This window comes from Dendrobates tinctorius, unplaced genomic scaffold, assembly GCF_039654945.1.
Source record: "Dendrobates tinctorius isolate UK_male_01 unplaced genomic scaffold, ASM3965494v1 ptg000152l, whole genome shotgun sequence".
Classification (NCBI taxonomy): Eukaryota; Metazoa; Chordata; class Amphibia; order Anura; family Dendrobatidae; genus Dendrobates; species Dendrobates tinctorius.
Window position 1 is genome coordinate 1,011,990 of NW_027361819.1, and position 22,453 is coordinate 1,034,442.

A 22,453-nucleotide genomic window follows, 5' to 3' on the forward strand; every position below is an offset into this window, starting at 1 on the left:
GCATGCGATGCGCTGGTGACTCCGTGGTCCCAGTTTCAACTTCCTTATCTGTTCCCGCCTCTGACCCTAATTCCACGAGTGGTCAAAAAGATAAAATCGGAAGGCGTACCAGTGATTCTAGTCGCTCCAGATTGGCCAAGACGGCCTTGGTACGCGGAACTAGTCAACATGCTCGCGGACGTCCCCTGGAGGCTTCCAGACCGTCCAGACCTTCTCTCGCAAGGCCCCCTTTACCACGAGAATTCTCAGTCTCTGAGTTTGACGGCATGGCTGTTGAGACCGCAATATTGAAGGAATCAGGTCTGTCCAGTCAGGTTATTCAAACTATGATCAGAGCCAGGAAACCAGCCTCTTCCCGCATTTACCATAGGTACTGGAAGGCTTTTTTCCGTTGGTGCGATGATAAAAGTCTTTCCAATGTCCTTTTCTATCCTTGGGTTTCTTCAGTCTGGATTAGAAGCGGGTCTGTCCCTCAGTACGCTCAAGGGCCAGGTTTCCGCTCTCTCTATCCTCTTCCAAAGAGAGCTAGCTTCTCTACCGCAGGTAAAAACCTTTCTCCAAGGGGTTTCCCATTGTGGCTCCTCCTCATCATTCGCAAATAGATCCGTGGGATCTCAACCTCGTTCTTAGCGCTCTCCAGAAGGCGCCGTTCGAGCCTCTCCAGGACATTCCTTTGTCTCTTCTCTCGTGGAAGGTCACCTTTTTGATTGCCATTTCATCCATCAGAAGAGTTTCTGAATTGGCGGCCTTGTCATGTCGTTCCCCTTACCTGATTCTCCATCAGGACAAAGCCGTCCTCAAGCCCGTTCCTTCTTTTCTTCCAAAGGTGGTTTCCTCTTTCCATATCAATGAGGATATCGTTCTTCCTTCTTTTTGTCCGGCTCCCTCTCATCTGCTTGAGAAGTCTCTCCACAAACTGGACGTAGTTAGAGCCCTGCCTGTCTATCTCGCCAGGACTTCTTTTCGTCTGTCCGATTCCTTGCTGGTCATCTCTGAAGGTCGCCAGAAGGGCCTTCCGGCTTCCAAATCCACGATCGCTCGCTGGATTCGTTCTACCATTCTGGAAGCGTATCGTCTTCAGGAAAAACGACCCCCTCCGGGAGTAAGAGCTCATTCCACCCGGGCTGTTCGTCACCAGGCTTCGGCCATGCAAATTTGCAAGGCCGCAACCTGGTCGTCTTTGCATACCTTTACGAGGTTCTACAGGGTTCATACCCAGGCCTCGTCTGATGCTGTTGTTGGTAGGAAGGTTCTGCAAGCGGCGGTGGCTCACCGGCCGACTTAAGCCCTTCCGTTACTTTTTTTCCTTATTGCTGTTCCCACCCTTGGGACTGCTTTGGAACGTCCCATGGTAATCTGTGTCCCCCAATAAGGCGATTAAGAAAGATGGATTTTTGGTTCTTACCGTAAAATCTCTTTCTTGGAGCCTTCATTGGGGGACACAGCACCCTCCCTGTTTAAGTTGTACCGTGTTGGGTCTTAGAGTCCCTTGTTGGGTTGGTACATATGTTTAGAGTTTTCTCGTTGCTTCTCCTACTGCTTTTTCACCAACTGAGGTGCTTGGTGCCTGTCGGTGGGTGTATACTGCCGGGGAGGAGCTAATTTTCTTGTTTTGTATAGTGTCAGCCTCCTAGCAACAGCAGCAGCATACACCCATGGTAATCTGTGTCCCCCAATGAAGGCTGCAAGAAAGAGATTTTACGGTAAGAACCAAAAATCCATCTTTTTAATCCATGTGGGGGACTGGTTCAACAGTTTTGCAATAAATAGGTAAAATAATGGCCTCCTGTGTACCAAAATGGCGAACATGGAAACCCATCGACACACCACACTTCACGGTGGGGATGTGGGCTCCAGAAAGTTATCGTCAGTGATCAGTTGGTTCCAGTTGCTGCTGTTATAAACAGATGTTGGATGTGTAACACAACTGACATCTGCCAGGTGTGGAGACTGTGCCATACACTGACAACTTACGTGTGATGTTCATCTTTTGTAAGGTGATTGAAATGGAAAAAAGTGTCAGTCCAAGTCCGAAAAGTATTTTAATAACCACTAATAAAAAAAAGTAGAATATTTTTTTTTTTTTTTTTAACCTCTACTTTGAAAAGTTTTCATAGTGATGAGCGAATCCAATTTTCATTCTGTACAACTGATCCAAGGGTGGGAAATGGCCTGACTGCCACCGGGCTAACCTTCTCTGCAAACAGCTGTGATCTGATCGGTCCTGCCTGACCGGCCGGGTACTTTTCATACATTGTCTATAGGTGATCATATAATGTATAGAAGCATCCAGCCCTCCAGAGAGAGATCTATCCTGCTCTGCCTTATAGATGGAAGTCAAGAGCTGGGACTCCGTAAGTCTGACGCCTGGATGTGTATGGTCGGTGGTTGTCCCATCTGGACATGATCTCCATATCATTGTCGCTGCTGTAATTCTGTGAAGAACGGGGTAAAATCTTATCTACCTGGTGAAGGATCTTGCCTTCTACCTCCCAATCTTCTGCATTGACATTTTCATCTTGTTGCGGCTCAGAAATTTGTGGCAAACGAGTCTTCCTGTTCTCATTTCCAACTAAATAAAATAGAAAGAACTTGAAAAAACCATATTTAATATTCATCAATTGAGGATAATCTAGTCGACTGACGCTTCAGGTTAGGTCTTGGATCTTTTTACTTCAGAGCTCCAGCTCACACATCCTCACGACATTTGCTAAAGTCTCAGGACTGTCAGAACTATCTTTATTTTTCAGTCCTTACATGCATCTGGATCCATCAAGTCTTCATTTTGCAGGCTTCAGAGCCAAAATCAGTAGGTTACGTTCCTACAATGAGTTTTTGGTGAGTTTTTAGACAAAGATAAAGTTTCTGTTCCTCAAGTCAGCATCGGAGTAATGCTTTATTTAATTACATATTGCTGAAGGCAAAAGAAGCCCCTAAACTAAATTAGACCTAAATTAAGAATGAGGTTTTATTCTATCAATAGTTTGGGGAAAAGTGCATTAATGTAAAAACACACAGTGCGATAGATGGCTATTAGTGATGAGTGAATGTGCTTGGATCAGGTGTAATCTGACCACGGTCATGTGTTGTGTCTTTGGCGTGCTGGAATAATATACTGCAAGTCTCATGGCTGTTAGGAGTCCCTGCATGTCTCCAGGTTGTCAAACAGCCACAAGACACACAGCAACATACCTGATACGCACATTGGGGTTTTTCGTTCCGCGGTAGCCTCTCATTCTATGCACTCATGCGTATGAGTATTTTTTCATGCATATATGTATTTGTTTTTGTGATATTTTTTATGCCAACAATGTATTGTCTGTTACATTTGCCTTTATTAACTTCTGTGCAGGCATCTTTTTAATACCCTTTACATGCTCCTGGGTGCTACAGTATATGGTTGTCTATCTATGTACCATGTCAGTCATCTTTATTCGTGATGAGCGAGCGTGCTCGGGTGAGTATTTTGGCGTGCTCGGAGATTTAGATTTCGTTGTCTCAGCTGCATGATTTGCGACTTGTAGACAGCTTGAATACATGTGTGGAATGCCTGTTTGTTAGGGAATCACCACATGTATTCATGCTGTCTAGCAGCCGTAAATCATGCAGCTGAGACAACAAAATCTAAATCTCTGAGCACGCCAAAATTCTCGGGAGGACACGCGAGCATGATCGGGAAAACCCAAGCAATGAGTATACTCTCTCATCACTAATCTTTATCTATTGCTTGTGAATTTTTTAAGAAGTTATAACTTTTTAAGCTTAAAACTCCAAACTTTCCTTTTTCTTAATATTGCAATTTTTTTTACGTTAACTTTCATCGTCGGTTTTGGCCGATTTTCTGCTCCCAATGGCTTATTTTACATCTTAGATGTGCACCTGGTTTATTGAGATGGTAAAATCTGATCCAAAACTACTGAAAACTGGTCTGTTTTTATATATATATATATATTTTTTTTTTTTTTTATATAACCATGTGATATTTTAACCTTTTTTTCTTTTTTTTTAACCCCTTACCTACAATTGACGTAATATTCCGTCCATGTGACCATGGACCTAATTACTATGGACGGAATATTACGTCATCGCGATCAGCGGCGCCCACGTGGTGAGCGCCGCTGATCGCGGCCGAGTGTCAGCTAATTATCATAGCTGACACCCGGCACAATGTGTCAGGGGCGGTTACGGACCGCCCCCGACATGTTAACCCCTTGCACACCGCGATCAAACGCGATCGCGGTGTACCGGGGGTTAAAGGGAAGCATCGGCAGGGAGGGGGCTCCCTCCGTGCTTCCCTGAGCCCCCCACGGCAGCGCAATGTGCAGCGCTGCTGCGGGGGGCTCTTTCCCTACAGGCCCCCGGATCCAAGATGGCGACGGGGGCCTGCAGGGAGCTGACTTCCTCACTGCCTGCAAAGCGCAGGCATGAGGAAGTCTGCAGCAGTGCCTGTGACAGATCGCTGATCTGTCAGTGATCTGTGATGTGACAGATCAGCGATCTGTCACAGGACAGTGATGTCCCACCTGGGACAAGGTAATAAAGTTAAAAAAAAAAAAAAAAAAAAAAAAATATTCCCCAATAAATCCATTTTTTCAAAATAAAAAAACCCAAAAACAATAAAAGTACACATATTTGGTATCGCCGCGTCCGTAATGACCTGCCCTATAAAACTGTCCCATTAGTTAACCCCTTTAGCGAACCCCTTAAAAAATAAAAATAAAAAACGAAGCAAAAAATAATGATTTATTATCATACCACCGAACAAAAAGTGCAATAACGCGCGATCAAAAAGACGCATATAAATATGCATGGTACCGCTGAAAACATCATCTTGTCCCGCAAAAAACGAGCCGCCACACAGCATCATCCGCAAAAAAATAAAAAAGTTATAGCTCGCAGAATAAAGCGATACAAAAATAATTATTTTTTATATAAAATTGTTTTCATTGCAAAAAACCGACAAAACATAAAAAAAACCTAAATGAGGTATCGCTGTAACCGTACTGACCCGAAGAATAAAAACTCGTTATCAATTTTACCGCACGCGGAACGGTGTAAACGCACCCCCCAAAAGAAATTCATGAAACGCTGGTTTTTGTTCATTCTGCGTCCCAAAAATCGGAATAAAAAGCGATCAAAAAATGTCACGTGCCCGAAAATGGTACCAATAAAAACGTCAACTCGTCCCGCAAAAAATAAGACCTCACATGACTCAGTGGGTCAAAATACGGAAAAATTATAGCTCACAATATGTGGTGATGCAAAAACTATTTTTACAATAAAAAGCGTCTTTTAGCGTGCGACAGCTGCCAAACATAAAAACCGCCACAAATAGTAAATCAAACCCCCCGTTATCACCCCCTTAGTTAGGGAAAAATAATAAAACTAAAAGAAAATGTAGTTATTTCCATTTTCCCGCTAGGGTTAGGGCTGAGATTAGGGTTAGGGGTGTGTTGCGGTTAGGGTTGGAGTTATAATTGGGGGGTTTCCACTGTTTGCGCACATCAGGGGCTCTCCAAAGGCAACATGGCGTCTGATCTCAATTCCAGCCAATTCTGCGTTGAAAAAGTCAAATGGTGCTCCTTCCCTTCCAAGCTCTGCCATGTGCCCAAACAGTGTTTTACCCCCACATGTAGGGTATCAGCCTACTCAGGACAAATTACAAAACAACTTTTGGGGTCCAATTTCTCCTGTTACCCTTAGGAAAATAAAAAATTCAGGGCAAAAATATAATTTTGCGGAAAAAATTTTTTTTTTATCTTCACGCCCAGGCATTATAAACTTCTGTGAAGCACTTGGGGGTTCAAAGTGCTCTCCACACATGTAGATAAGCTCCGTGGGGGGTCTAGTTTCCAAAATGGGGTCACTTGTGGGGAATTTCAATAGTTTAGGTACATCAGGGGCTCTCCAAACGCACATGACACCCGCAGACCAATCCATCAAAGTCTGCATTCCAAAACGTCACTACTTCCCTTCCGAGCCCCAAGGTGTGCCCATACAGTAGTTTTCTCCCACATATGAGGTATCAGCGTACTCAGGACAAATTGGACAACAACTTTTGGGGTCCAATTTCTCCTGTTACCCTTGGGAAAATAAAAAAATGGGGACTAAAAGATCATGTTTGTGGAAAAAATACGATTTTTTTATTTTCACGCCCGGACGTTATAAACTTCAGTGAAGCACTGGGGGGTTCAAAGTGCTCACCACACATCTAGATAAGTTCCTTGGGGGGTCTAGTTTCCAAAATGGTGTCATTTGTGGGGGGTTTCTACTGTTTTGGTACATCAGGGGCTTTCCTAACGCGACATGGTGTCCGATCTCAATTCCAGCCAAAAACGTCAAATGGCGCTGCTTCCCTTCCGAGCTCTGCCATGCGCCCAAATAGTGGTTTACACCCACATGTGGGGTATCAGCGTACTCAGGATAAATTGCACAATATCTTTTAGGGTCCTGTTACTTTTGGAAAAATAAGAATTGAGGGTGAAAAGATCATTTTTGTGGAAAAAATATGATTTTTTAATTGTACCGCTGTACGTTATAAACTTCTGTGAAGCCCTTGTGGGTTCAAAGTTCTCACCACATATCTAGATAAGTTCCTTGGGGGGGTCTAGTTTCCAAAATGGGGTCACTTGGGGGGTTTCCACTGTTTAGGTACATCAGGGGCTCTCCAAACGCGACATGGCGTCCGATCTGAATTCCAGCCAATTTTGCATTGAAAAAGTCAAACGGCGCTCCTTCTGCCATGCGCCGAAACAGTGGTTCCCCCCCACATATCAGGTATCAGCGTACTCAGGACAAATTGCACAATAACTTTTGCAGTCCAATTTCTCCTGTTACCCTTGGTAAAATAAAGAAAATTGAACCTGAAGTATTTTTTTTGTGAAAAAAAGTTAAATGTTCATTTTTTTTTTTTAATATTCAAAAAATTCCTGTGACGCACCTAAAGGGTTAATAAACTTCTTGAATGTGGTTTTAAGCACCTTAAGGGGTGCAGTTTTTAGAATGGTGTCACTTTTGGGTATTTTCTATCATATAGACCCCTCAAAGTGGCTTCAAATGTGAAGTGGTCCCTAAAAATAAAATGGTGTTGCAAAAATGAGAAATCGCTGGTCAATTTTTAACCCTTATAACTTCCTAACAAAAAAAAATTTTGGTTCCAAAATTGTGCTGATGTAAAGTAAACATGTGGGAAATGTTATGTATTAAGTTTTTTGTGTGCCGTATCGCTGTGATTTAAGGGCATAAAAATTCAAAGTTGGAAAATTGCGAAATTTTCAAAATTTTCGCCAAATTTCCGTTTTTTTTCACAAATAAATGCAAGTTATTTGAATGCAATTTTACCACTAACATGAAGTACAATATGTCACGAGAAAACAATGTCAGAATCACCGGGATCCATGAAAGCGTTCCAGAGTTATGACCTCAAAGGTACAGTGGTCAGAATTGTAAAAATTGGCCCGGGAGTTAACGTGCAAACCACCCTTGGTAGTGAAGGGGTTAATAAATTTGCAAAAATTTCTACCTTTTTTTTTTTTCAGTAAAGATGGGGTGCAGAGTATACATTCATGAGAAAAAAAATGAACTTTTTTGAATTTACAAAAATGGCTGCAATGAAACAAAGAGTGAAAAATTTAAAGGAGTCTGAATACTTTCCATACCTAGTGTATACAAATACATTAAGATATCCAGACTCACCTATCACCCTGATTTCTCCTGTACTCTTCTCCAGAGGTGTCTTCAAACTGGGATGTCTCACCCGACAGATGAATTCTGCCCTGTAATCTGTCGCCACTGACATTGTTGCGATCAGACAGGCTGTATAGATGAACGTCTTAGCTTCTTGCTGTGGTGTGGATGCCATTACTGGGATCTTGTATCTGTCGCTGTCAGATATAACATAGCATTCTTGACTTTCTGCGTCTCTTCTTAACCACTTCACATCCAGAACATCAGGGAAATAGCCGGAGATTCGGCAAAGCAGTTTAGCTTCTTTACCGTCTATGAAGTCCGGTTTCTCAATCTCTCCCATCACTGGATGCCAATCAGAGTCTGTAATACAGTATTTAAAAAAAAAAAAAAAATACATATTTATATAGCAGGTTCACCATAATTTATCAGAATCCTACGACACAATGTAATAAACTCTGCTGCTGTGGTAGTTGGTAGGAACAGGATAGAAAAATGATGCCAAAAGTGCCACTAGCGAGACCCACATCTGCCTGGAGAACAGGTCCCTGTCGCTGACCCCCTGGTAGTGGAGAGGAGGCCAGACTTGTCTAGCTCTCGGCTTTCACTTGTATAGGACTTCTAAAAAATTGCCAAGCAAACATCTCCGCATGGCCATCTCCATTTCCATGGACTTGCAAGATTTCAAGATAGATGTGGAAGTGCCACCAATGTCACAGATGGAAAAGGTTCTTTTAAGATATACAACAAAAGTGTCCTAAACTGAGTGACTAGCATAAAGTCACCATAGAAAGGTTACTATGGAGTTCTGAATACTTTATTTTTCTTTTACCCACTCTCCATAATGAAGAAATCCTAGATGTAATGAAGAAGTTCATTACCTGTGATTGACACCTCCTTTTGCCCAGTGTCAGTCTTATGGTTCCATTTGGCTCTTACTCTATATCTTTGATCCTTGAGGAGATGACCAGGAACCCTACAGATACTTCTCACATTAAAAGTAAAGTCATTATTCTTTGTTAATGTCTCATGAAATGTCTCTACATTCTGGAAATGTCCAAGACCGTGGCTCCATTTTATCTCAATGTCTTTAGGATAAAAATTCAGCAGTGAGACAGAACACAGGACGTCTCCATCCTCACCCAGAGACATCTGCACAGGGCCGGACTGGTCTACCTTCTCTGGAAACAAAAAAAAACCCATCAAAGTCAATGATAAGACAAACAAAAAAGGGCTTAAAAGAAAGTTCACTAATTCTGTGTGTAGAAATCCAAGGTTCTCTAACAACCTTGTATCATCAAGTGGGAACATACCGAAAGTGGCACACATTAGCGCAATTGTGTGTTCTCAGAGTACAACGCTTCTGGGCCTCATCATGGTCAATCTGTCTTGTCATATTATTCTAGCTTATTATTACTGCAGCTCAACGGGGAATATACAAGAATCACTTTGGAAGACACTGATTTCTCTTACTGAAATTGAAGCTCCATTTCTGACACTTCTCCAAACTTCTCCCATTACAGAGGAACCTGCAGGAGACCTCAATCGTTTTGTGTCTCGATACAACTGGTGTAAAGCTCAGAGCTGAGATGGCATGGTGGAGCTTATCCACATGTGATCGCTCCGTTTCCACAGTGTAGTCACTTCTGACCTTAAGGACAGCTTCTTCATATCTTTCCTGGTTATTATCTGTGATTACCATCCTCTCTCCGTTGTTCTCCTTGATCATCCAGGTCACCCACACGTCTTGAGGACAATTAGATGCTGTACAGTAATAGGTAACTTTCTCCTCAGTCTGCACCCTGTGAATGTGACCAACCTGAAACCTCTGGGAATCTGTAGGAATTAAAGAGAAATTTTAATCTATCTGTATTAGACTAGGGTTACACAACCGTATGTTCTCACATCTGAGAAAATCCTTCCAATTATGCTGATCATGTCACAGTGATTTACCAGTACCAAATATGGAGAAGATAGAAATGAAAATTCTCCATCTTCTTCATTCTGTCAGTTTGTGAAAATTGGACTGCATTCAGATGTCATCCGAGTGGAGTCTGATTTTTTTTTCCCACCAACTCATTGACTTGCATGGCCAAGTGTGATCCGATTTACGGAGGCAACTCGGGCACAATGTGATTTTCTTTCATCGGATGGGCTCGGTCCAAGGGGAAAAAATTACTCCATAGACTAACATTGGTCTGCGTGTGATCGTCTTTATAAGCCCTTAGTAGTAGAATAATAGACTGAAGAAAACAAATGTTATAAAAAAATCTTAGAAATCTAAATATGTGACTCACCCTTCTCATCTCCCTGTTAAAATAAAGAGAAAAAAATTCAATATCACCACATCCGTAAAAGGATCAAAATGTAAAATTACTGTATATACTCGTGTATAAGCTGAGTTTTTCAGCACTTTTTTTTGTGCTGAAAATGCCCCCCCCACCCCCACCCCCTCGGCTTATACATGAGTCAATTGTCCCAGAGGGCTGGAGGAGGAGCAGCGGCTCACAAGAGGCAGGAGCCTGTGGCTGTAGCTGTGCCCGCTACTAAAGAAAAATTTCTCTTATAGCGCGCACTGTGACACTCGCAGCCGCCGGCTTCCAGAAGACATTCTGCTCACCTTCCTGCACGCCCTCGCTGCATCTCGTTGGTTTTGGTGCCAGCAGCATCTCCGGCCAAGCAATTACGTGGCCCAGCTCATTAAAGTAATGAATATGCACGTCTCCACTCCCATAGGCGTGGAGGAGGAAGAGCTGCTGGTGCCTTAAGATGTATCGAGGGCGCGCAGGAAGGTGAGTAAGATATTTTTGTTTTTTTAATAGGAAACATGCATACAAGGATAGGAGATAAGGAGCCATGCATACAGGGACCGGGGAGTCAAGCATACCAGGATAGGGATGAGGGGACAATGTATACCCGGCTTCTACTCGAGTCAGTAAGCTTACCCAGTTTTCCGTGGCAAAATTATGTGCCTCGGCTTATACTCGAGTATATACGGTAACTAATACAATAAACACTGTAAAGCGAAAAAAATAGGCCAGAATTGTGGGGGGATTTAATCACCACATACTGTATATACCCAAATGGAATCAAGTAACAAGCTCTCATATAGCTCCATCAATGAAAAAATAGTCATGGATTTCGAAAACCAAAATACTGATATTTTTTACAAATCAATTTTTTTTCCATCTTTAGTTAAAAAAAGAAAATAACACTATACAAGTTTGGTTTCTCCATAACCGTGCTGACCTAAAGTATCCAGTTAAAGTCATTTTTAGCACACAATGAACACCATATAAACAATGGTGAAAAAGCTATTTTATTTTTTTTTCTAATTTCACTGAACTTACAATATTTTTTGCTGAGTTTTTTTTTTTTTTTGTTAGCACCTAATCTGGTAAAATGAGGGGTGTCCTTCAAAATTACAACTCGTCCTGCGAAAAAACAAGACTTTATATGGCTATGTGGACAGAAAAATAAAAAAGTTATGCTACTTATAAGAAGGGGAGAAAAAAATGAAAAATCGCCATGTTGAGAGGAGGTTAAAGGAAGTCTACTGCACAATGAATGAATTACACCGTAATTTCTCTTAAAACACAAAATAATTAAGAAAACAATGTTGTAAAAACCATAATACATGACTACATCTACCTCTGCTACATTGTAAGTGCGCCTTGTGTGCAGCGGTAATACACATATAGAGTAATATATATAATTTTTTTTTTTTTAAAGTGTTTCCTCAAATGTAGAATCTCACCTCTTTTCATGAAACACCAGAGTCCTGATAGTGACGTTACCAATAATCCTACTAAGACACCGATGATGATAAAATGCCACCGACTGTTACTGTCACCTGAAAATACAATGAGAACCAAAAATAACACCCTCCATGATTGTCACACAAGCCTCCACTGATATCACCCGTTGTGTGTAGGATTCACTTGCTTTTAGACTATGTGCACATGCTGCGGATTGGTCAGCGGATTTTTCTATGTGCGGAACCGCAGGTAAAAATGGCTAGCGGTTTATCACCTCTACAATGGAGGAGGTGGTAAACCGTAGCTGAATCCGCAGAAAAGAATTGACATGTCATTTCTTTCAGTGGATTCAAAACCGCAGCTTTTCCGCAGTTAAAAATCCGCAGCATGTGCACAGCAAATTGTAAATCCCATAGGATAACATGCTACTGTACACTGTCTGCAGAACAGCTGCAGTTCTGCTGCGGCCAAAACCGCCAACTGACCAAAGTCTCAGATGTTTCCAGCTCTACACTCAGACACTGAAGCAGCTGGACTGCCTTAAATAGGCCATTTCAAGGTCAGGAACTCAAGGTATGGGAACCACCAGTTCCACCCAGTTCTAGTGGCCGTTCATAAAACCTGGACCCAAAATCCGGGCCAACCTGCTCTTCCGGGTTTCACATCACCGAGGCTAGGCTCCTTTGTGACACATACACTCCATACAGGACTTGTCCGCCTGCAACCTTAAAATACATTTGTTAGGTCCAGAAATATTTGGACAGTGACTTAAGTTTTGGCATTTTAGATGTTTACCAAAACATATTCAAGAAACAGTTATATAATCAATATTAGCTTAAAGTGCAGATGCGCAGTTTTAATCTGAGGGTATTCACATCCTAATTGGTGTAAGGGTTGAGGAATCACAGCTCTTTAATATGTAGCTGCCTCTTTTTAAAGGGACCAAAAGTAATTGGACAATTATCTCAAAAGCTCTTTAATGGTCTGCATGGGCTTTTGCTTCTTTAATTCATCATCAGTTAAGCAAGTAAAAGGTCTGAAGCTGATTCCAGGTGTGGGATTGCATTTGGAAGCTGTTATTGTGAACCCACAATATGCGGTCAAAGGACCTCTAAATGAAAGTGAAACAGACCACTATCAGACGTAAAAAAAGAAAAAAAAAATCCATCAAAAAACGCAGAAACGTTAGGAGTGCCCAAATCAACAGTTTTGTACATTCTGCAAAAAAAAAAAAGCGCACTGGTGAGTGGTTGGAAACTAAACAAGGTCTGGATGTCGTGAAAGGCAACAGTGGTGGCTGATGGCGCAATCCTTTCTATGGTGAAGAAAAACCCCTTTGCAACATCCACCCAAGTGAAGAACATTGTCCGTAAAGTAGTTGTTTCTGTATATAATTCTACCATAAAAAGAAGGCTTCATGAGGGCAAATACTGAGGGTTCACTACAAGGTGCAAACCATTAATCAACTTGAGAGGAGATAGAAAGGCCAGATTAGACTTTGTAAAAAAAAAAAATCTAAAGAACCCGCCCAATTCTGGAAGAGCAAAACTAAGATCAACCTGTACCAGAATGATGGGAAAAAGATATGGAGAAGACCTTGAACGGCTCATGGTCCAAAGCACAGCACATCCTCTGTAGCACATAATGGAGGCGGTTGTGATGCCGCAGGCATGCATGGCTACCGATGGCAGCTGGACGAATTGTGTGTGCACAGGCCGATACATTCTGCTCAGATTCCACCAAATAAAGCAAGGATGATTGGACGGCACTTCACAGGACAGATGGACAATGACCCAAAGCATACTGCGAAAGTGACAAAGTGGAATATTCTGCAATGGCCGAGTGCTCACCAGATCTCAGCCCATTGAGCAGCATTTCACAGGCTGAAGATAAAAATGAAGGCAGAAAGCAACAACTGAAGTCACTGCAGTAAAGGCGGTAAAGCCTCACTCCGGAAGAAACCAGCAATGGTGACATCTGTGGCTTCCAGTCTTGAAGCCGTCATTGCTGTAAAGAATTCTCTACAAAGTATCCAAAATGAGATTTTATTTATGGTAAAGTTAATTTTGTCCAATTACTTTTGAGCCCGATAAATAATTTTAAGTTTGAGATATATATATATATATAACCTGCCACTCTTTATCCTCTATACAGGGATCTTGTTTTACAGCAGGATCCATTGGATTCCTACCAGAGTCCCCCCTTCCTTGACAATGACCTGTGCACACGCTCATTGGACACTTCAGTACAAATGATAGGATCAGGATCCGACTATTGTGACTAATGTACTTGCGTTATTTCCTGAAACAAAAGGAAATATGAGTGTAAAGCAGCCCCGTGCGTGAAAATTGCAAGATTTCTATTTTTTATTTACAGATTGTGTTATATAACAACAAATTGACATTTTAAAAAAAAAATCTGTTTTAATCAGTCGTGTTCTAATGATGGTTTTCCTTTAATTTTTCATTAATGGTGTGTGTTGAAAGTGGTTCCCCCTTAGCTTTTAGGGTGAGAGTTACAATATCCTGTGACCATCATCGAGGTAATTTGTATTGTATGGTATCTGCTGGAGAATTGCATCAATGAAAATAAAGGTAAAAAAATTATTTAGGCCACATCCCCACTGCAGAATTTTGAAGAGTATTTTACATCAGTATTTGTAGCCAAAACCAGGAGTAGGTGATAAATCCAAAAGTGGTGACGTGTTCCTATGATTCTTTTCCTCTGATTGTTCCTCTCCTGATTTTGGCTTATAAATATTGATGTAAAATACTGAACAAATACTGAACATGTGAACGTGACCATAACCTGATAGTAAAATAATGGTGTTGATGACTTACGGGCCAGTCTGACTTCCTCTGTTATCTTTATAGGACTTGTTAATGCCTCATGTTGGACCTCGCAGGAGATCTGGGATGGTGGATTGTTCTTGTTATTCTGAATCTGATGATAAATCTCTTTATTGAAATATCTGTGGTTACTCTGTCGGGGTGGAGAATCGATTCTCTTCCCATCCAATAACCAGCGCATTGTCGCTTCTTCTGGGAAAAAGTTTGTTGCTTCACACACATAAATCTGATCGTTACCCTCAAGAGTCCTGAAAACCTTCATACTGACCCGAGGAGCAGCTGGGGAGAGAAATTTTATTAGTTTCTGTAAAAAAAAATCAAAAAAAAATCACTTTTATTTGTCATTAGGTGTTTTGATTTAAAAAAAAAAAAGAAAATTGAAAAGACCTGGGTGAGACGCTTTTATTTTGTTTTCTGCGACAGATAAAAAAATTTAGATTTTTATCAAAATTGCAGCAAGCAGCCCAGTGATGTCACTGGAATTGGGGTTTCTGCCCGTACGTCATGCCGTTCTCAGATAGGGAGGTGAAAAATTTTCTTTATAGATAATTGGCAACAAGATGTATAGGGAGAATCATGAAGAATCATAAACATGTATTTGGGATTAGCCTGAAAGCCCTAACTGAAGACTGGAAATTCTGGAGAAACATTTTTTATTTAGTCACCAAAAGTCAAAGAATACTTAAAGAAGTTGTCCACTACTTGGACAGCCCCTTCTCATACCCCACGTTTATATATAAAGAAGCCTATACTCTCCTCCCGGGGCGACGCCGTGACAGCGGTGTCTGCACTGGCGATGTCGGGGCTCAAGTGCAGTTATGTCATGTGAACGTGGCGCCCAATTAGGGCTGGCGTCAATGTCCCCGCCTTTGGAAAAATTGAACGTGAAGAGTCAGATCAGCTGAAGCCCGGATTTCTTGTTCATGTTCAATTTGACATCACTTATTGGGCGCCAGGTTCACGTGTCACAAAAAACAGCACGGAAGCCCCAGGACTACGAGTAACGACACCGCTGGAACGGCATCGGCACGAGAGGTGAGTATAGGCATTTTTATTTTATAAGGCCAGACATTTAGATCAAGAAGATGTTGTCCTAGTAGTGGACAACCCCTTTACCACCTTACAGCAGTCATTTGCTTTTATCAACTAGGATTGAAAAATTTGGTGCTGTAGTTACCCTCAGAAAATCTTCACATATTGGTTGACATATCAATTTTGTTGAGTAGAGAAGTCTTATGTTATTTCCGTTTTTCATGTTTTCAATGTTTATGATTTTTTTCAATTCTGTTCAGAAAAAAAGGTTAATAAATAAATACAACCTTGTCTACAACATTTGAATCTGTACCTAACCCTAAAGAATTTGGGGAATATTTATTATTTAGGGGAATTGAAAATATTCTGGCACCATATATCATATCTGCCTCGGCATCCTATAACTTGTGGACGTATTTTACCACCAAATGATCGGGATCTTGGGTGCAGCACCAAAATTCAATTTTGTGAAAGGTTGGTCTTGCCATCCCATTAAAAGAAATTGAACACTTAAATGGACAACGTCCGCTTTGCGCTTTCCGATGCTTTTTACCAGTCCTTGAATGGGGAAAAATGATGAGGATCCATCTAAAATCCACGTCCGTCCCCAAAAATTAGGTCAAAATTAAGTCAAATATCCTCACTCTTCAAAAATGCCTCAAAAGATTGTAATTAAAACATGATGGACCTCCTATGATGGACCTCCTGAACATGTTGAATGGGTCTACGCTAGCCCTTGCCTGAAGTGATGGACTGAAACTAACAAAAAGTGGTCAAATTGTTTTTCCAATGTAGTAAAAACCACAAGGACAGAAGAAAATATAAACTTGGACTTGGTGAGTAACATCCCCTTATCTGGAACTGAGAGGTGAGATGAAACCGGCTAAAGGGACAATTACCACATGGAAAATAATTTATTAGTTGGCTCCTGTTTTTGGGCAGAAATGGTCATATCTGTTTTGCACAAACATTTCGGACTTTTATGCTTTTGTCTTGTCACCTTTCAAAAAGTTTGTGTGGCCTAGTATAGGGGTGTGACCCAGCAATGTATTATTTATGACCTAAAATGTACCAAATGTCCTGTGCAACCATATGCCGAACTAGCCAACTTTAATGTATAGGAGCCTTTTTGGCCAATTTCCAAAAATAGGTCGGGAGTCATTTTTTGACTTACAAATAGTGGTGTAAAATACTGACCAAATACTGAACGTGGCATTAAGACTAAAATTTTGTGACTACATCGCAAAATACTTGAATTCTTTGGTGGCATATGCAAGGCAACAGGCTAACAATACAGACGTGAGGTACACTGTATGCACGGCCACAGACAACATAACCTTCTCCCCCCATTATAGACCCATCACATACTGGGCTCACCAAGAATACGTAACTGAATTTTCTTTTCTTGAATGTCCAGACCGTAAACCACAGTGCACGTGTATGTACCCTGGTAGGAGACGGTCACATTTTGGATGGTCAGAGAGGCATCGCCCTTCTTGACCTTCTGATCATCAATGACAAATCGTGAAGTAGACCCTTTTGTCTTTGTGTCGTATCTTGCAATTTTATTTTCTCCGAAATACCAGAAGATGGACAAGTAGTGTGGTTGTAGAGGAAATGTTTCCACATTGAAGGTGCAAGGCAGAAGAACATCAGTCTGATCTATCCCAACTTGTGAGGAAGGAACAGTGACCTCCAGGGCACCACCTGTAAGAATAAATGGGAGTATTAAATGGTTCTCTAGCTTCAGGGTCGGAGTATCAAAATCTTCTAGAATGGAGACAAAACAAATGAACTCTTCTGATGTTCATGGTCAAGCAGAGCTTTGTGTGGTATGGAGCTCATTCCTGATCCTCCACCTGGAGAAATTAGCTCTATTACATGAATTTGCTTATCTCTGGCAATCATATACCAGGCACACAAGTGTCCTTTGCTGCTCCCAGGCTACCAGTCCAGCATCCATACTATATACTGCCTTTTATTGTCTGTAGCGATATACAGCGCTCGCATCCGGACTATATTACTGGGAGACAGCCAAACTTGCAGCCAGCCTATAATACTGGGAGAGACACAGACTTCACACCCAGCCTATATTACTGGGAGAAATGGCAAAAGACTGACAGTCACTTCCAAACAGAAATCAGGTGTGAACAGGTGCTTATTGAGAAAAGTCCTCTCCATATACAAGTAACAAATTAGCACTCTGTAGCGCTATAGCACGCAAACATGAAATATGAAAATTGACTGCAGAGCAATGATGGGCAACTCCAAACCTCCCTGACAATTCTGGAGAGGGAAGAGACATTTGCTCTCCCCGTGACGTCATCCTGGCCCAACTTTCTGTTCTGGATACTAGTCCCCACTGATACCCCGCAAAGGGCCCTCCATGGGCACCAGCGGAGGGCTGGCTGAAACTGCTGCGGAAGATGATGCTGCAGGGGAAGAAGCCAGTTGCACGCCCCGTGACGTCAGGCCCGACTTCCGGCTCTGGATGGCGCAGTACTACTCGCCACCAATTTACCACACCAGGCTGTGCCCCATGAAGGCACTGGCTGGGACCGCTCCTGAAGATGAAGCAGCCGGAAGGGAAGAAGCAGAGGCTGGAAGTTTCACCTCTTCTTTTTTTTTTTTCTCCAGTCCCTATGCCGCCTGGCCTTTATCTTGGTGCTTCTACACGCTGCAGCTCTCACCTGGTTCTGTGGTGGCCTAGGAGTTACCAACGGGCTCCTCATCCTCAGCTGGTAACTAAAACAACAAGACAAGGCACGTGTAACTGTCCTGTGTAACGTGACCCGCAGGCTGGTACTAACAACAAGACACGGGGAAAGGGGCAACAGTTACAACGGTTGGCCCTGCGATAGGGAGCGGGGACGTGGAGACCTCCTGCACTCCCCTGAGTCAGTGTCCCTCCACTCCTAACGATCCCTAGGCCGGTTCCGCACCGGGCGCCGATCAGGAAACCTGTCACCCTAGCACACCCTACACCTATCCCTTACTAGGGAGCTGGGTGGTGCAGGCATTGGCCCCACCGCTGTACTAATACACACCAAGGAAAAATACAAAACAGGGAAACACCACTTAGCTTTGCTCTGTTGCTCTTGCTCCCAGCAACAGAGTCCACCACCAGAATGCAGCTTTCCTCCTGAATAGCTGCCACCAAGCTCTGTCAGAGCTGCAAGGAAATCCTCTCTGACTCCTTCCACACCAGGACTCTGACTGAACTGCCAGGAACTCACTCTCTCCTTCCTTCACCTGTCTTGGTTGGAAATGAGCAATATCACCAACACCTGCACATAGACCATGTGACCCTATTTAGGAAAAGGGAATGGTCAAATGATCAGGGGCTAAAGGCTGCTATAATCCCAGTGACCACCGGGGGGGAAAAGGCAAAGCAAAGAAAACATCAAGTGCAATGACCCTAAGGGCCACCGGGGGCAAAACTAGAACTGAAACCACCACAGTGCAAGAAAAAAAAAGTTACTAGTGCATTTTATCTGTCATGATCCAGCATGGATCATGACACTTATTCCCAGACCTCTGCTGCAGCTTCCAGGGACGACATTAATGCTGGGGCCATGGTGATGTTCACTGATCCTGGATCTTAAGAGAAGATGATGATCCTGATGCTCCTCTTCTTTTTAAGGAACTTTTAAATTTCTTTCCCGACCCCATCCCACAATTTCCTACCCAATCCTATACAGAGTCCCAACCCATGTGACCTGAACTTTAACTCCACTCCCCTTCAGCTTCTATTAACATTTTCCTGGCTGCCTACTTCCAAAACCCGTCATGTCCGGGCCTACACTATAACTCTGCCCATTGCAACCCTATTTGGAATAGAGATTGCAGACTGAAACCTACAAGAACTTTATGAACAGAAACCTGACCACTAGCACATGTAAACAGTCTTTTTTGCCATGTTTAGTGTGTCACCGTTCATTAAATCAGCAAAATTCCTGTCCATGATAACAGCAACTGCACAAGTTCAATCGGGGACATAAGCAAATGAGCAGTGAAAATGCTGCCAGAGGGAAGCTGCTCAGCACCTCTGGGTCTATGACCGGCTGCCTGCAAGTAGGGCGCGGTGTTCAACATGCCGGTTCTCCTTTCATGTACATGCTCGTAACACAGAAAATAGTCATGATCTAAGAATCTTGTACATCTTGTACATTCCCTTTAAAGGCCTTGAATTCTTAATGATACTAGATTTAACCCCTTCATGACTTGAGTAAGTGCCTTTTTCATTTTTGGATTTCATATTTACTCGTCTTAAACCTGACCGTTCATGGCTTTGATTTTTTTTTCAAGGACAAGTTGTAATTTTCAATGACATTTATTTTTTTTCATAAACCATACTGAAAAACTAAAAGTTAAAGTTCGGTGAACTAGTGAAAAATATGCACTAGAGGAAAGAAGTATCCCTATTTGGTCTCATTCAAATTATCGGATTGCACTTGGACCAATGTTATTCAATGAGACCGTGCAGATTGGCATATTCGGCGTGAGTAAAAAATTGCAGCATGGTGAGATTTGACTTTGAAACCTGATGGGTGCAGGAAAAAAAAATCAGATGCAGTCAGTATAACATCTGATATTTACGAATACATTAAAGTTCTGTAGCATAGGAAACTAAAAGATTAATAGCTGCTGAGTAAAAAAACGGATTGCATCTGGACAGCACACGGATGACAAAGTGAGAAAAAAATCCTCATGGCGATGATTTATACGCTAGTGTGACCCTGACCTTAGGGGGAAATTATCAGTACAACAAAGTTTTGAATGCAACATTTTTTCTCCCAAGCATATTGTCCTATAAATATCAATATATCAACCTCGGTATATAAATAATGTATATGTGTAATGATTTTATATGATATGTGGATTTACAAACAGTAAGTAATATGGGATAGCTAAGAAAGAAACTTACAAATGTAGCAGAGGTGAAATTGACATTTAATAAGTTATATTGTTTTGTTCTTAAAATGATGCATACGATTGACCATCAGCACTACACAACAATGTATCATTAGCAAGGCTGTAACACACGAAATTGAACCTAACAGATCATCTACAATATGTGTATAAGTCCAGGTTACTTTGTGAGAATCACTAGGTATATTATAACTAGAAGACAATAGATTGGGATAAGGGTGGGGTTATGGCTGCCATCTGTGAGGGAGCTGGTAAACAAGGTCTATAAAGCAGGGTGAAACAAGTAATTAAAACACTCACATGTATGACCGAGGAAGAGAAGCAGCAGGGTTATCGTTTGCCCCATAGCGGTACCTTTATTTATAAACCTGTTTCCCAGGGCTTTAGAAAGAGTCATCATGTCTTGTGCAAATTTAGTCCACGATGACAGGAAAGTGAAAGGAAGGAGCTTTGTGCTGGGAATGCGAATGCCTGGATTTTCTGTGGATTGTCCTCTGACCTGTAAAACACTAGAACAGTTTCCTTCATTTATATGTCTCCTCCAGCTTTCAGAAAGTTTCAAGCCCTGTGCAGATTTATACATTGACCTTGGGAAAGTGAAACTAAGCGGAGCAGTTTTGTTCTGGGAATATAAACACATTCCCAGTATTCCTATTGGTTTTCCTCTGAAGGAAGCAAAAGATGGCCTGCTCTCATAATAGCCGATGAAACATGAACTTGACACCGTTTTTATTAACAGTAGAACATGCAGTAGGACATGTGTCAGAAGTTGGACATTTTACTATTGCATTTCAAAAAAAATTAACTCCTGTTGACGGGAATGCTGGGTGTCGGCAGCATATTGGACGAGGTCCCCTCATGGTCCTGAGAGTCTCTTTTGCTGAGGGCCATGCCAGCAGAAGGCTCCACTGTCAAGGCTTCAGTATCTTCAAAGGCTTGGTGATGTGGTAGGTAGCCTCAGATGACGAAGAGCTGATGCCTGAGGATTTGTAGCTACAGCTCTTACATCACACGTCTGCCTCACACCGTTCAGAAGTCTTTTAACATTAATTGTTCCATTTTTGTGGCCCATTAGGCCGAGGCACACAGACCCGTTCAGCTGGGGCCAAGTTGAATTTTTATTTTTTTAGCTTCTGAAATATTCGGAAACTAGAGTTGTGTATTGGAGCCGCCATACTGTTTCTCCAATGTGAGGCCTACAACAATGGGTCATAAAAGTAGTGTCCTAATATCAGCAACTGCGGAGGATGATGGGAGTTGTTACGATTCTAGTCAGGGTATTCAAATTTGTTTAAATGTTGTAATAATAAAAGTTTTTAAAAAAATTACTGTAGTTATTGTGTTATTTTATTTTCCTTTGCAGCATCCAAGATTATGGTTGTTTTGGTTTTAGGCTTTTGCATTTGAAGATCTCAGTAGAGAAGTCTCCATACAACTGTATTGGCCAATATGGCTTCATCGTCACAACGATCGTTCATCATGTGATCAGTGTTTTCTCAACCATCAGACTTTTATTTAATGCATATGGCCACCTTTGGGTCACCATGTTTTGTCGTAAGGGACGTCACTTCCATTTGTTCTTTTTCCATTTTTGAACCCAAATTTCAAAACGCAAAAAAACCTTGAACTATAAAACACATTGAGGACTTTTGTTTTTTTTTTTTTCTTTTTAGCTGTCCGAACAGAAGGGCATAGATGTCCTTTCTCGTCACCCCGCTTCGGTCCTACGTAAATGTCACTAATCGCACACATACAGATGCCCTTTATCTCTGCGCCAGGCCTCGTCATCCATCACTCATCCGGCAGCCACATAATAGAAGAATAGCAGCGGCTATAAATGCAGACGTTCGGCTTCTGAGAGATCACACATGATGCGGCAAAGGAGAGAACGCTGCAACATGGAAACCAGGCCGGTGGAGAACGGGCGCATGACGTGGCACCGATGGGAGGTGAGCTCTGCTAGGGGGTAACTACATTACTACTCCAAATAAATTACTATTCTTTTTTGGAACTAAATTAGTTATGTGGGAAAGTAAAATCCATAATCTGTGACTAATTCTATTTTGATCTCTGCTTTGGATGTGAATTCAGCACAGAATAAAAATGACTCGGTTGCGATTTTCGGGAAACCATAAAGGGAGTACAAAGGATTCGCTGTGGGCTTGTAAGCAATTGTATTGGAAATTAATTTAGAAA

General features: G+C 41.9%; 1 protein-coding gene across 3 annotated transcripts in view; it reads right to left on the reverse strand.

The window, feature by feature from the left end:
* LOC141050665 (uncharacterized) overlaps positions 1 to 20,838 on the reverse strand; it is a 29,744-nt gene extending 8,906 nt beyond the window's left edge. Inside the window, exons 1-8 of one of the 3 annotated variants that reach the window (XM_073547258.1) lie at positions 20,558 to 20,838; positions 16,703 to 17,032; positions 14,285 to 14,572; positions 11,444 to 11,539; positions 9,160 to 9,522; positions 8,568 to 8,867; positions 7,696 to 8,049; positions 2,466 to 2,572 (exon numbers count right to left, since the gene is read on the reverse strand). In XM_073547258.1, coding sequence (XP_073403359.1) covers positions 2,466 to 2,572; positions 7,696 to 8,049; positions 8,568 to 8,867; positions 9,160 to 9,522; positions 11,444 to 11,539; positions 14,285 to 14,572; positions 16,703 to 17,032; positions 20,558 to 20,657 — 1,938 coding nt within the window. In that variant the 5' untranslated portion in view covers positions 20,658 to 20,838. Of the gene's footprint in view, positions 1 to 2,465; positions 2,573 to 7,695; positions 8,050 to 8,567; positions 8,868 to 9,159; positions 9,523 to 11,443; positions 11,540 to 14,284; positions 14,573 to 15,470; positions 15,578 to 16,702; positions 17,033 to 20,557 lie in introns of those variants that run through there. The other 2 variants (XM_073547260.1, XM_073547259.1) reach the window with 2 other exon arrangements.
* Positions 20,839 to 22,453: the final 1,615 nt, after the last annotated feature.